The sequence below is a fragment of the Pleurodeles waltl genome, chromosome 11 (genome assembly GCF_031143425.1).
Source record: "Pleurodeles waltl isolate 20211129_DDA chromosome 11, aPleWal1.hap1.20221129, whole genome shotgun sequence".
Classification (NCBI taxonomy): Eukaryota; Metazoa; Chordata; class Amphibia; order Caudata; family Salamandridae; genus Pleurodeles; species Pleurodeles waltl.
Window position 1 is genome coordinate 753,304,058 of NC_090450.1, and position 15,699 is coordinate 753,319,756.

The 15,699-nt window shown below is 45.5% G+C and overlaps 1 protein-coding gene across 4 annotated transcripts in view; it reads left to right on the top strand.

Annotated features, from left to right (window-relative positions):
• The window catches only part of TAOK3 (TAO kinase 3), a 1,041,334-nt gene that overhangs the window by 389,031 nt on the left and 636,604 nt on the right, over positions 1–15,699 (top strand). For all 4 annotated transcript variants that reach the window (XM_069214478.1, XM_069214480.1, XM_069214479.1 and 1 more), the window contains one exon: positions 15,124–15,215. In XM_069214478.1, coding sequence (XP_069070579.1) covers positions 15,124–15,215 — 92 coding nt within the window. The remainder of the gene's footprint in view (positions 1–15,123; positions 15,216–15,699) is intronic.

Genomic DNA, 15,699 nt, shown 5'->3' on the forward strand with positions numbered 1-15,699 from the left:
AATCCTTGGGCCTGCAGACTGTTTCGACCCCTTTTAGATCATTTATATGTCTTCGAGTATTTGGACGAGGGGCGTCCTTTCGTGGGAGATCGCAGCAGGCAGGCCAACAGCCCTCAAGTCTCCCTTACAGATCATTTCGGGGGCGGGGTAGAGTCCGCACTAGAAGGGCCACCCAACAGCAGCCCCTACCTCTTCCTCAGGGGGGATGCAGCAGGGGAAGCAACCCTAGTCCCCTAACCATTGCGTCCCATGTATCTCCGGTAGGGGGAAGGTTGTCTCTTTTTCTTCCCATGTGGGAGTCGATAACATCCGACTCCTGGGTCATCAGTGTGGTAAGGAAAGGCTATGCCCTTCCCTTTCGGGAGATTCCTCCTCCCTTCCCTCCCGACCTTCCTTTTGTTCAGAAGATCATCTCCTGTTGTTAGAACAGGAGTGTATGAAGTTGGCTCTGTATGTACTATTTCAAAGTAAGAAATAGCATGCACAGAGTCCAAGGGTTCCCCTTAGAGGTAAGATAGTGGCAAAAAGAGAGAATTTGAATGCTCTATTTTGTGGTAGTGTGGTCCAGCAGTAGGCTTATCAGGGGGTAGTGTTAAGCATTTGTTGTACACACAGGCAATAAATGAGGAACACACACTCAAAGACAATTCCAGGCCAAAAGGTTTTTTTATATAGAGAAATATATTTTCTTAGTTTATTTTAAGAACCACAGGTTCAAGATTTACAAGTAATGCTTCAAATGAAAGGTATTTCACTCAGGTATCTTAGGAACTTTGAATCAACACAATATCATGTACAGTTTTTTGCAAAAATGGCAATAAGCTATTTTAAAATTGGACACAGTGCAAAATTCAACAGTTCCTGGGGGAGGTAAGCATTTGTTAGTTTTTCAGATAAGTAAAGCACTTATAGGGTTCAAAGTTGGGTCCAAGGTAGCCCACCGTTGGGGGTTCAGGGCAACCCCAAAGTTACCACACCAGCAGCTCAGGGCCGGTCAGGTGCAGAGGTCAAAGTGGTGCCCAAAATGCATAGGCTTCAATGGAGAAGGGGGTGCCCCAGTTCCAGTCTGCCAGCAGGTAAGTACCAGCGACTTCGGAGGGCAGACCAGGGGGGTTTTGTAGGGCACCGGGGGGGACAGAAGTCAGCACAGAAAGTACACCCTCAGCCGCAAAGGGGCGGCCAGGTGCAGAGTGCAAACAGGCATCGGGTTTGCAATAGGTTTCAATGGGAGACACAGGGGTCTCTTCCACGATTCAGGCAGGCAAGGGGGGGCTCCTCGGGGTAGCCACCACCTGGGCAAGGGAGAGGGCCACCTGGGGGTCACTCCTGCACTGGAGGTCGGATCCTTCAGCTCCTGGGGCTGCGGGTGCAGTGTGTTTCCCAGGAGTCGGGTTCTTTGAAGCAGGCAGTTGCGGTCAGGGGGAGCCTCTGGATTCCCTCTGCAGGCGTCGCTGGGGGGGCTCAGGAGGGTCAACTCTGGCTACTCACAGGGTCGCAGTCGCCGGGGAGTCCTCCCTGTAGTGTTGGTTCTCCACAGGTCGACCCAGGGGCGTCGGGTGCAGAGAGGAAAGTCTCACGCTTCCGGCGAGAAACGTGTGGTCTTTAAAAGTTGCTTCTTTGTTGCTTCTTTGTTGCAAAGTTGCAGTCTTTGTGGAACAGTGCCGCTGTCCTCTGGAGTTCTAGGTCCTTTTAGATGCAGGGTAGTCCTCTGAGGCTTCAGAGGTTGCTGGACCCTGGGGGACGCGTCGCTGTTGCAGTTTTTCTTGAAGTGGGGAGACAGGCGGTAGGGCTGGGGCCCAAAGCAGTTGGTGTCTCCGTCTTATCTGCAGGGCTTCAGGTCAGCAGTCCTTCAGGTCAGCAGTCCTTCTTTGTCTTCAGGTTGCAGGAATCTATCTTGCTTGGTTCTGGGGACCCCTAAATACTCAATTTAGGGGTGTGTTTAGGTCTGGGAGGTTAGTAGCCAATGGCTACTAGCCCTGAGGGTGGCTACACCCTCTTTGTGCCTCCTCCCTGAGGGGAGGGGGGCACATCCCTAATCCTACTGGGGGAATCCTCCATCTGCAAGATGGAGGATTTCTAAAAGTCAGAGTCACCTCAGCTCAGGACACCTTAGGGGTTGTCCTGACTGGCCAGTGACTCCTCCTTGTTTTTCTCATCTCCTCCGGCCTTGCTGCCAAAAGTGGGGCCGTGGCCGGAGGGGGCGGGCATCTCCACTAGCTGGGATGCCCTGTGGCGCTGTAACAAAGGGGGTGAGCCTTTGAGGCTCACCGCCATGTGTTACAGTTCCTGCAGGGGGAGGTGAGAAGCACCTCCACCCAGTACAGGCTTTGTTACTAGCCACAGAGTGACAAAGGCACTCTCCCCATGTGGCCAGCAACATGTCTGGTGGGTGGCAGGCTGGCAAAACTAGTCAGCCCACACTGGAAGTCGGGTATCTTTTCAGGGGGCATCTCTAAGATGCCCTCTGGGTGTATTTCACAATGTACACTGGCATCAGTGGGCATTTATTGTGCTGAGAAGTTTGATACCAAGCTTCCCAGTTTTCAGTGTAGCCATTATGGTGCTGTGGAGTTTGTGAATGACAGACTCCCAGACCATATACTCTTATGGCTACCCTCCACTTACAATGTCTAAAGTTTTGCTTAGACACTGTAGGGGCATAGTGCTCATGCACCTATGCCCTCACCTGTGGTATAGTGCACCCTGCCTTAGGGCTGTAAGGCCTGCTAGAGGGGTGACTTATCTATGCCATAGGCAGTGTGAGGTTGGCATGGCACCCTGAGGGGAGTGCCATGTCGACTTAGTCATTTTATCCCCACCAGCACACACAAGCTGGCAAGCAGTGTGTCTGTGCTGAGTGAGGGGTCCCCAGGGTGGCATAAGACATGCTGCAGCCCTTAGAGACCTTCCCTGGCATCAGGGCCCTTGGTACCAGGGGTACCAGTTACAAGGGACTTACCTGGATGCCAGGGTGTGCCAATTGTGGAGACAAAGGTACAATTTTAGGGAAAGAACACTGGTGCTGGGGCCTGGTTAGCAGGCCTCAGCACACTTTCAAATCATAACTTGGCATCAGCAAAGGCAAAAAGTCAGGGGGTAACCATGCCAAGGAGGCATTTCCTTACAAGGAGGTTCTATCCCTATTGTCAAAAAGTGCAGTAGAGTTGGTTCCCGAGCAGGAGAGGGGCCAGGGATGTTATTCAAGGTATTTTCTGTTCCCCAAAAAGGATGGTCGTTGAGGCCTATCCTGGATCTGAGGATTTTGAATTGGTTCCTCAAACAGGAGAAATTCAAAATGTTGACTCTAGCACAGGTACTTATGGCGTTGAACAAGGAGGATTGGATGGTGTCTGTCGACTTGCAGGATGCTTATTTCCATATTCCCATTCTCAAGTCACACAGGAAGTATCTCCGTTTTGTGGTGGGGTTGCAACACTACCAGTTTGCGGTCCTTCCTTTTGGTCTTACTTCTGCGCCTCGAGTCTTCAGGAAGGTGATGGCGGTGGTTGCAACGAACCTCAGGAGGAAGGGAATAGCAGTATTCCCTTACCTGGACAATTGGTTGATCAAAGCCAAGTCTCCGGAGCTCGTGCTGCATCACCTGCAGATGGCAACCCAGTTGTTGTTCAGTCTGGGCTTTTCGATAAACGTGCCCAAGTCTCACCTGGAGCCCTATCAACGCCTCCCGTTCATAGGGGGAGTACTGGGCACTACATTGAATCAAGCCTTTCCTCCGCCACAGCGGATTCAGGACATTCAGGCGTTGATTCCAATGTTTCAAGAAGTAGCGGTTGTTCCAGTCCTCAAGGTCCTTCGTCTGCTCGGTCTGTTCGCTTCTTGCATTCTGTTGGTCACTCATGCACACTGGCACATGAGGGCTCTTCAGTGGTGTCTCCGCAGGCAGTGGTTTCAGCACAAGGGGGATCTCGAGGAGTCGATAAGGATCTCCAGGGACACTGCAGTGGATCTTCAGTGGTGGGCTGCGGTCGGCAACCTGTCTCAAGGAAAGCCGTTCCTGTTGCCACCTCCAGTGGCCACAGTGATAACGGATGCCTCCACTTTTGGGTGGGGAGCTCACCTGGGGGACCTGGAGTTCAAAGGTCGTTGGTCTCCAGTGGAGCAGGTGTTTAATATCAACCTGCTGGAATTGTGGGCGATGCGTTTGGCTCTAAAGGCCTTCCTCCCTTCCATTCGCGGTCAGTCGGTTCAAGTCTTGACGGACAACATGACTGCGATGTGGTACATCAACAAGCAGGAAGGAGTAGGGTCGTATCTTCTCTGCAGAGAGGCTCTTCGGGTCTGGTCCTGGGCAAAGGACCATCGGATTTGCTTAATAGCAAACCATCTGGCCGGGGTACAAAACGTGCGTGCGGACAGTCTGTCGGCTACTCTCGGCCGATCACGAGTGACGTCTTCATCCAGATCGTGTCCTTTCCATCTTCCGGATGTGGGTGTTTCCCCAGGTAGACCTGTTTGCCACTCGGGAGAACGCACACTGCCTATTGTTCTGCAGCCTCCAGTATCGGGTGCCGGAAGTGTTGAGGGACACGTTTCAGATGTCCTGGAACGGCCAGTTGCTTTACGCATTTCCCCCCATACCCTTGATTCCTCGAGTTCTGAGGAAGATTCGCCAAGACCGGGCCCAAGTCATATTAATAGATCCGGATTGACCAAGAAGGGTGTGGTACACGGACCTTCTCCAACTCTCAATGTGCCCTCCGCTCCGTATCCCTTTCAGGGCAGACCTCCTCTCGCAGTTGCAGGGGCAGGTTCTACATCCCCACCTCCAGAGCCTGCACCTTCATGCCTGGAGATTGAACGGGGCAATCTTTTTTCTCCCACTGGATGTGGTGGATGTTATTTTATCGGCCCGGCGACACTCCACCAAATCTGTCTATGCGAGCAGATGGGCTAGATTCGTTGGTTGGTGTGGAGAGAGGCAAATGAATCCCTTAAGTGCCCATTTGTCGGACATATTGATGTTTGCATTGTCCTTGGCACAGCAAGGCTGCGCTGTTGCTACTGTCAATGACTATATTTTGGCCCTCTCAGCCGCCTTATGCCTTCCTGATCAACCCTCTTTGTTCAAATCCCCTTTAGTGTTGAGGTTTTTGAAGGGGCTTACCAATAGGTTTCCTCCCACTCTGTTTCTTATGCCCCAGTGGGATTTAAATCTGGTCTTAACCTTTTTGATGGGCTCTCCTTTTGAGCTGCTACATTCTTGCCCTTTAAGATTTTTAGTCCTAAAGACTGTGTTTCTTACGGCCATCACGTCTGCTAGGCGTGTAAGTGAGCTTCAAACTCTTTGTGTTCACCCTCCTTTTACAACCTTTCATAAGGACAAAGTGGTGCTGAGGACCAGGGCGGCTTTCCCCCCCAAAGTATGTGACTCCTTTTCACTTGGGACAGTCTATCACTCTCATCATTCTATCCTCCACATCCATCTAAGGAGGAGGAGAGGCTCCATCGACTGGACCCAAGGAGGGCTCTCAGTTTTTACATAGACAGGACGAGAGAGTTCCGCTTGGACAACCAACTCTTTGTCGGATACGTGGGGAAGAGGAATGGGAAGGCCGTCCACAAACAAACGCTATCCAGGTGGGTCATTCTTTGTATTAAGATATGTTATTCATTGGCGAAGAAAGATCCTCCTGATGGTATAAGAGCCCATTCCACCAGGGCTAAGTCGGCCACATCGGCCCTGGCTAGAGGTGTTCCAGTGGAGACATTTGTGAGGCCGCGACTTGGGCGTCCCTCCACACCTTCGTAAAGCATTATTGCTTGGACTCGGAGGTGAGGGGGGATGGCCTTTTTGCGTGGTCTGTGCTGCAGGATTTCTTGATATGATCAGTCAGACTACCACCTCCGAGGCGGTACTGCTTTGGGACTCTATTCATTAGGTGAGGAATCCAGAGGTAGTTGTATCCATCAGAAGAGCAAGTTACTAACCTTCGGTAACGCTTTTCTGTTGGATACACTAGCTACCTGTGGATTCCTCACGGTCCATCCCGCCTCCCAGTAGTCTGTCTGGTCATACCGAGATTTCCTTGGGTGTGTACATGTATATTTGATTGTTTCTGCATTATGAGGGTATACATTTATATATATTTGTATGTATGTTTATATTTGTATGTATTGGTATACATTCATGGCTACATACATTTTTTACGAATATGTGTTGATACTGTTGCCATTATTAATTATTTACCTTTTCTATAAAAGGTTTTCTTGAATATGGTCATGATGAGTATGGAATGTCAATATTCACCTATTCGCCTCAAAGGCACGTCAAAAATGGCGTAAACTGACGTCAGCACGCCGGCGAGGACCTCTTATTGCCACGATGACGTCAGACAGAGCCGCATGGAGTCGGGCAATTGTGACGTCCTCGCCGACGTGCAGAGCTGGAAAGAAGTTTCCATCGAACGCTGCGCATGGGGAGAATTCATTAGGTGAGGAATCTAACTATTAAAAAAAAAAAAACTATACAGCCCGCCCTATGTTTGCTTTGATCCATAGAACAATGGATCTGAAATCTCCTCATTGGTTCCTAGGGAAACAGTACCCTTCAAAAATGTGTGCACTGTACACATGGCCCTCTCTCAACTGATGACCTTTTCTGTACTATGCCATGAGGCTTGTAACTCAGTGTCTTGTTTTCTCAAGCCTTTGTTTGCACTCATTCAAGACACACCCTGAGATCACTATTTGGTGCTGTGTAAGTAAATAGATAATATATTAAAACAGCTCATAGTGAGTTCTGAACTAATGTATTAGTGATGTGTGATGGATAACATTTTGGGTTTATATTTTCATCACTTTCATTAACTTTGAATATCGCATAAGTGTCTATTAGTGATAATTCAAATAGTGGAATTTATATCAAAGAAACATATAGTAAAACAGTGCTTTAAAAAAAATAAAATTCCAATGCTTGAGGGTGTCCTGATTCTGAAAGTTTGAGCAGGGTTTGTTATCAATACCTAGCATGCTTGTCTGGTGGAATTCTCAGAATTCTGAAACCTCCACACTGCTGTGAGCAATAATCCAGAGAAAGGATGGGAAATACCCGTTTGTTTTCCTCTTCTCTGCTAATGAAGGACTAAGGAAATCTACCAGGGACTAAGGAAATCTAGCATGGAATTGACCACAGAAAAGGGAGGTTTTATGACTGTTAGCATACACAATTGGAGAAAAAGTTGTTACAAGTTGTCTCCAGACTTGACAATTGGTGCACACAATGACTCTATAAAACAGTTTTTAAAAATGCCTCTGTTCCAGTCCTCCAACAGTTTGTGCACAAAGCACACAATCAGAGCAAACAGGTGGCTACAAACAGTCATCCCTTAGATCAGTAGCTGCCCAAATAAACATGTTGTAAAATGAGGACATAGTCTTATGTAGAGTCTGTTATAAAGCTACTCTAAAGTACAGGACAACTGAAGATAAGAGCAGTAACCGGGAATTGCTAATGACTATATGCAAACAAAAAGACCCAAAATTATTTTGGCAAACAATTGGTTCTTTCAAGGATAACAGTGGGTCTGTACCTATCCCGGGAGTACATAATATTACTGAACAATGGCTATCTCATTTTCAGAACATCTACTGTCTTAACATTGCAGGTTGCATTGTTGAGAATGTCCAGTGCTCTAGCCACCTTTATATTGTGGATGGCTTAACTTTTGTGCAACACAAGGTAGTTTATGCTTCACTTGAAAGTCTGTCTGGCAAATCTTGTGCGCCAGATGATGCCCTTTATGGGCCTCTTCAAGTCCAATATTGATCTTTGGGCACCCTTGCTTACCACAGTATTAAATAGTACATGTAAACGTGAGCTTCCTCCTTCCTGATCTACCTCGTCAATTGTTCCTGTTTTTAAGAAAGGTCATCAGCTAGATCCTCAACGTTACAGACCCATTTCCTTGATGGAGTCATTGGTTAAAGTGGTTGGCAGAATCCTGCACATTAGAAATCTGGATTCTGCCAAAGATGATAACATCCTGTGTGAATCTTAGTATGGTTTCAGTAAAGGCTTTGGTGCAATAGAGCAATGTTTGAATCTCCTTCTTCTTATTGCCAAATATACAGTTATGAAGGTTGTCCTTTGTTTGTTGCTTTTATGGACCTTACCAGTGCATTTGACTGTGTAAATAGGTCCATGTTATAACACTACCTAATCCAAATTGGATTGGATGTTCCCTTAGTAGATGTTTTATCTGAGTTTTATTCCCTGTCTGCCTGGGTGAGATATGGTACTAATGGACAATGCAATGCATGTGCTCTTTTAACATAGAAGTAGGCATGCATCATTGTTATGTCCTTTCCCCCAATTTTGTTTATTCTTTGTATCAATACTTTTACTTAATTTTGATGGGGTGTGACTATGATGTGCCCATGGGTAACTCCAAGCCAATTCTGGCCCTGTTATATGCTGGTGATGCCAATCCTTTGTCGTCTGGTATACCCAGTGGCCTAAAACATTGGTTTATGCATTTAAATCTTTTGAGGAGAATTTAGAACTTGAGAGCTAATTTTGCAGCATCACATCTGTTGACATGGCCTGTGGACCCAATAGCATTAGATTGCAAACCTTTTCTATCACGGTACATGAGAAAGTGCAGCAAAAGCCATAGCTTGCAGTAATGTTTGATTCTGTTGATTCATGGTCCACATATCTCAACATTTGGCAGCAAACATGTTTTCCAGTAGGTTTGTTCAGTATTAAATCTTGCTTCAAATATAAAGCTCTGGCCCCATTACTTGAAATTTTTAAAACACAATGTGTTCCAATCATATTGGATGGTGGCAGGATATGGGGTTATGCAAATAGAGGAGAACTGATTTTTGTTGTCATTTACTCTCTCCCTCATTGAGTTGCCACACTATGTTTGACACAAAGAGTTTGAGCTAATTTATGTTGAAGATTATCAAACTTATTCCCTTGTTATTATAGGTTTCAGTTTGGAACAACTCTAATGCCATTCTTTAGCCACCTATCAGTGATTGTCCCCAATGTGCTAAAAGAATGAAGATTTCATGGTTATCCTATATAAAAATATCTGTGAATGGTTTGGGAAGACCATTTTGTTTTCAAACCCCTCTATTATTGGCAGGTCTGACAAGACCTGGCTCAAAAATAATTCTTGGAAAGTAGGCATCTTTCAAGAGAGACAAATCAACTTGTTAAACCTGTAAATTTAACCTTTTTTTATTGATTGTTGCTGGTACTCTGGAAAGGGCTCTCCATTTGAGATTTAGAATTAGTCCCATAAGTAAACTATTTTGCTTTCAAATGGGAGAGTATAGTAGTGAAACAATCTGTCCCTTTCCTTGCAATGAGTTTTCAGATCAGACAATATTTCACTTTCTATTTTTTTGTAGATGTTATTGTTGATATGCCTAAAGCTTTTTATTCTTTAATTCTTCATTTGTTTTTTTATATGTGTTAATGGGATGGGATGTTTGCTTTGCTGTTGAGTTTTTTTTTAAATCAGCAATACAACATAAACGTTCTATGTTTATTTACACTGTTGGGTAATTTTATGTTCTATTACTTTTAGGATTATATCTTTGTAGTCAAATGAAGCTTTTTTGATTGATTGATGGATTGCTTGAACTGTCAACTACTTAGGAGTGGATTTGACTTACTGATTAACAAGTCATAGTTTAAGACTTTCAGTTTTAACTCTGCTGTTGCCTGGTGGCACCTTAGTCTCTTTTGAGGTCACACCCACTAAACTAGTTGCAATATCCTAATTATAAGCCATGAAAAACCTAAGTGCTTGCTTTCCGATGAGTCCTAATGGTTGTTAACATGGCGGAATTTGTGATAAAAGTTGAGTGCTCCTGTCATGGTCTCTTTTCCAACTGGTCACCTGCACTGTGGGACATATACAGAGCTGTCGCCTATCTCGATCAAAACTCCTTAATGCAGAAGAATCCTTTGTGGCCTTGAAAATATTCTTCCAAAATGTAGTTGTGACCGGTTTCCAGCTCTATTGACCCCAAGCTTCCCATAATTCCATGCCCTTGTGTTTTCCATCCTTTCTGGGTTGAAAACTTGTGATACTGAGCAAGCCAGGCACCCGTCTCCTTCGTATGTGCATGGAGCTATGAGACAGCATTGTGTTGTAGGACATGCATGTTCAGTCCTCCCACTGCATTTAAAGAACAAATTACTTTCCTTCTGTAAAGTTCTTTCTGGTAAAGACACTATCTAGCCCCAGATTCCTCACCTTTTTCAGTATTCCCCAGGCATCAGACTGGATCTGGAAGCATTCCCACAGTAGAGGTACTGCTCCGCACAGGCACCATTCTGCTCTGGAAGAAATGTGAGAGACCCTTATAGGTGCCACTCCCCACACTGACATCACTTGATTTTTTAGACTGTCTGCGCCCCTATACGAGGACCCCCAAAAGCAAATTGGTAGATCAGAGGCAGATACTTAGACTTGGATTCTTACTAATGGGTGGACTTCAATCGCAGCATGGGGAGGATGGGAGTGTTAGTGAGGAATGTGAGGCTAGATATTCTGTACCATGAATAGCATTGCTGAAGCTAAGTGACTTGTTATACTGATAGAGACTTCTAGCCACAGATTCCTCACCTTTTGAATAGATACAAAAGCAATACCTATTGGAAGTGGGTCTGTTAATGTACTCAGACCAAAAATGCTTCAGCACCAATCGAATAACGTGCCTTTCTTAGCGGCATTGGCTATCCATACAGTAGTGCTTGTGAACTAACGTAGGGACACCCATGTAGCTGTCTGGCAGATGTCTACGACAGGTATTCTGCATGTTAATGCAGTGCAAGCAGCTTTGACCCTGATGGAATGGGTGGGCAGTCCTTCTGGTGGCTGCTTCTTTGCCAGAATGTGACAGATCTTAATTCAGAGCACGATACACAGAGAGATGGTACGCTTCTGCACAGCTACTTCTATCACTTTCATGAACATCCAAGCAACCCTGGTGAGACAAAAGGAGAATGCAGCGCTATGAAAATGCTCCTCTCCCACCACAAATCTCAGCTTGTGCCGATGGACCGGTGAGACAGGAACATGGAAATAGGCATTCTGCAGGTCTAACGCAACTAGCCAGTCTCCAGGGTCGAGAGCAGACAAGACCTGGGCCAGGGTGGGCATTACATTTTTTTCCGTCTAGAGCAAAAGATTGAGAGGGCGCATGTCTAGAATAGACTGAAGACATCCATCCTTCCTGGGCACTAGAAAGTAGCAGGAATAACAGCCACATCCTACTTCTGGCCCTGGCACTCCTTCGATAATCCCTTCGGCCAAAAAGGATTGCATTTCTTGCCGCATAATGGATAGATGGTCTTCCGTCAGTTGTTGGGTAGATGGGGTAAGGTGCAGCGGGATGCATGAAAAAAGAGTAAGGTGTATCCTTTGTGAATAATTTGGTGAACCCACTGAAATGATTGCTAGCCAACCCAGATCCAGTCAGTGGCTACTGCGTCCCACCTGGTGAGTGTGACCCTGTAAGAATACACTAAAGAGGTTTGAAGGTGGGGCTGTTGTTGAGGGTGTAGGAGTGTACGTGGGGTGTAGCGAGCAGCACACTGACCTTGGCTGCAAGAGTCCTGGGCACCACAGCCTCCCTCACAAAAGTGCTGAGTTCCCTGATTGACAAGGGCAGAGTCAGACTGGTCCCCCAACAAATAAGTCCCATCGAATGGCAACAAATGAGTCCCATCGAATAGCATGTCAATCAGGGAGGCCTGGATGTTGCCTGAGAAGCCTGTTTGTAGCCACACACGGTGAATAATGGCAGCACTGGTGTGTATAGCTTATCCAGTGAAGTAGGTGTTGCCCATGACTCAACAAATTGTGATCTTGGTCTCATCACAATCATCCTGAAGACCCCGTGATTGATTATGCTTTTCCTTAACACTGGGGAGAATGTGTGCCACTGACTCCAAAAGGGCATGAAAATATGGCAATAGAAGGTATTGATTGAACACAGGGCCAAACTGATTGAGGAGAATAAACGTTTCCAGAAGGTCCCCCACTCTGATTCATTGTCAGGAGGTGTAGTAAGGAAATTGTTGTAGTTTTTTCTGGCTAGTAGAACCTTGTACCATCAGACTCTCTGGAGAGGGGAGCTGTGACTAAAACACCGGGTCCCTGGAGCCGGGCAATGGTGCTTGGCTATTTGCTTATTAACTTGAGGGCCAATACCAGGTTTAGTCCAAGCCCATAGGAGGGTATCCATCAAGGCCTCATTCAGAGGCACTCTGTCCAAGCTGTAGGACTTCTGTTATAATATTCCTTTTCACCTCCATGGTGAGGAGGTGGAGGTCAAGAACTTGGTCTGCCCTACCCATAACCATGACGTAAGATGCAGATTCTACTGTGGCTGGGCCAGAGGGAGAGAAAAGGGCTATCTCTGGGGAAGTATCTAGCCCTATATTCCTCATACCAATTGTCATCGGCATAGGGCTGGTGCAACCTCATCACCCTTGTTATAATCTTTATCAGAGTCTGTTCCAAAAAGAGAGTGTAAAGAATGTTGGCTGCATTGTGGTAAAACGAGTGCAGTAATCTTGGTCTGATTACGTTGCGAGGTCAGTCGATGTTGGATAGGACAATTTGGGCCACCTCTTCAGGTGGTGAAGTTCGCATCAGGGTACACATAGCCAGGCTAGAAATGGTCTGGGGCACTACGGGCGGTGTTGGTACTGGAGCTGAGGGCAGAGTTGGCTCAGAGGAGCCAGCTGGCGCCTTTGGTAATTCATATGCATGGCCTCTCAGCTCTCTGGGACTGAAAGGCACACTAGAAGGAGTTAGTAGAGATCTGAAGAGCTAGAGCATAACTCTTCCATCTGGTGCACCATGGCTGAAGGCCCCGGCATCTCGAGTTATGCCAGAACCAACTGCGGAATCTGCTCCAAAGCCAGCCAATTTGGAGCGCAATGAAGACTGGCCTCTAGAGTGGCTCCATCAACTCCAGTAACTGGACCACAGTGGAGCTTTGGACTTGAAGTGGGACTTTAGGCGGTCCCAGCACTGTCTTCTTCTGCTTGGTGACACAAAGGTTTGCCTGGCGTTTCCCGCCTGCCTTCAGGTACACCCACACAGTTTCTGCAGGCCTTGGAGTATTGGCTAGAATCCAGACACCTTAGGCACACCTGGTGGGGATCTGTCACAGAAATTCATTTGTTAGAGTTATTACAGAGTTTAAATCCTGTTGTCTTGGAGCAGTTGGGGAGACCTGGTGTCAGCGCACATAGGCCCTGCACATCACTGGAGCGGAACAGTGCCAATGCGGACTCGCATGGTGCCACCTTCTGGTGTGTTGCCATTTGCAGATCCAGTCTCAAGCCTAAGCCTGGTAAATATTAAAAAGGTGAGAAATCTGCAGCTAGAAGTCTATCAGAATTTTTTTTAATGCTCATTATTTGCTCCTATGTTTCCTGTACCGCTTCCTTCAAGAAGCAGCAGTCACGTTGCAGTGAAGATTATTCTGGCGATAGTGTACTTAGTAAGTACTTAGTATAACAGAAGAAAAAACCTGCACACAGGGATACAACACATTATACGATTAATTTGTACAGGAATAAATATAAAAACTACATTCTTCAAAGGTGACTTATCTTACTGCATAGAGGTGACAGTATCGGCGATACCCACAGATTAATCAAGGTAGAAAAGCCACAGCAGGTTTATTGGCCTTTTAGTGTACTTGTAAATAGTGGTTACAAACCTGTAGGGTCCTTTGTTACCCTCAATCCGCTGCAATATGTCATTCAGAGTTTCACCTGCATCATAGATTTGAGAACTTATGTTCACCTATTTAATTGGTAACAGCATATAATGGAGATTCACCGTGTAATAAACTGTACTTAAATTCATTATTTTTATTTCAAGCTTTTTATGGTACTTGGTACATACAGGAAAGGAAATGGACAGTGGGATTTAAAAAACAATATTTTCCCCAAATGTTTTTCTGTAAGTTCTTTATACATGCAAGAATGTCTTGACACTAGATATTTTGGAAGGTTTATACATTTCAAAATGTAAATTAAAAACTGCCTTTTATTAGAAGGAGTTACGTTCTGCTTAACTTTTCAGTGCCACATGTAGCTGTCTCTTTCAAGTTAATTTCTCGATTGACCTTTTTATTGACCAGAATTATATTGCAGTTGACTATCATTACAAATTGCCTTATTGCAAAAACCCTGTTGTCAGATTACCAAGCTCTTCAAATGGTCTTAAAGCTCATCCATTGTTTACCATTGGTTGGCTTTATTGTCACTCACATTTGATTGCTTCTTATTCAAATGCTAGCTCTGTCCATCTCTTGTTTATTCTGCCTCTGCAGCATAGCCCTTTTACTTGTGTCCCTCCATTGCTCAATTTAGGGAACTACTTTTTTTTCTCCCCAAAACACTCCCAGAGAGTGTTTGACAGAGAGCATGTCTTCCAATTGACTTTTGTGCTTCACTGCCCTCCTCTGTGCTGTCTCGTCAGTCTGCTTTTTCCTGTCCTCGAACTATTCTCTCTCTCTCTTTTGGCTTAATCATTCCACAAGAATACATGTTTTCCATTTGTGGCCCCTGTATGCTTCCCTCCCCCTTCAGCTATGTGTTGTGCTCTCTTGTCTATGTGCTTTTCTCCCCACACTCTGTGCTGCTCTGTATCAACTGTGTGCTTCTCTGGTGTTCTGTCTCTCCCCCCTCCCCAGCAGACACAGCGATGCTGAAAACAATTGGCATATCCAGTGGTTGCCAAAGGTAAATTCTGTTGGTTTTGCTTGTGCTTGCTTTAATATTGCCTGAAACTCTTTAATATTAATTCTTTTTCCAGCCTTACAAAGATTACTGCTTTTTAAATTCAACATCATGCAGGCTATCCACCCTTATCTAGAGCACAGGAGCTGCTCAGTGATTTTTTTTTCTTTCCCATTATCCCTGGATTTTAATTTATTGGTGCCAGCTTTGAGAACATTGTCACACAGTTCAGCCGATCATTATAGTAAAGCAATATATTACATTGTTATATCTTGATTTTATCCTATATTGCACCAGAATGAATGCATCCCCCACACCCGTATGTTGTGTGTTCCGCATTGTAATGTACTCATTTGTCATTTGGGTGATAGGATGGCTCCTGAAGTTATCTTGGCTATGGATGAAGGACAATACGAAGGAAAGGTGGATGTCTGGTCCCTTGGCATTACCTGCATTGAGTTAGGTGAGTAAAAACAATGTTGGCAGTTTCATGTAAGGCCTAATGATGTCGACTTCAGTGACACCATATGTTATTCCACATTGAAGGCATATATCAAAGAATTGACTACTGATTGGTAGCACTATTCCCTTTTCAGAAAAGTAGAGCAGAGGCATAAACCTGCAAATTGGATGTGTTACCTCCTGGGTGAGGCTCAGTTCACCAGTAGTGTTGACCACTAGTTTTTCTGAGTGTGTAGTGGGATTTACTCATTTATCTGAATTTAAAGCATCCAGTTCACGAGTATTCAAGTAGTAAAACATATAATTGTATTTATTATTTTCAACCCGTTGGTACCATGCTGCTGAATGCGTGCAACGGACACTGCTTCACAAAGACATGTAGTTTACCATTTTGTTTCAAATTTATATTGTGTGTTTCATGCTCTATAAGCGGAAAACTTTTCAAACCCTTCCTGGTGCGTACCAAGGCTAACTCTTTTGTGCTG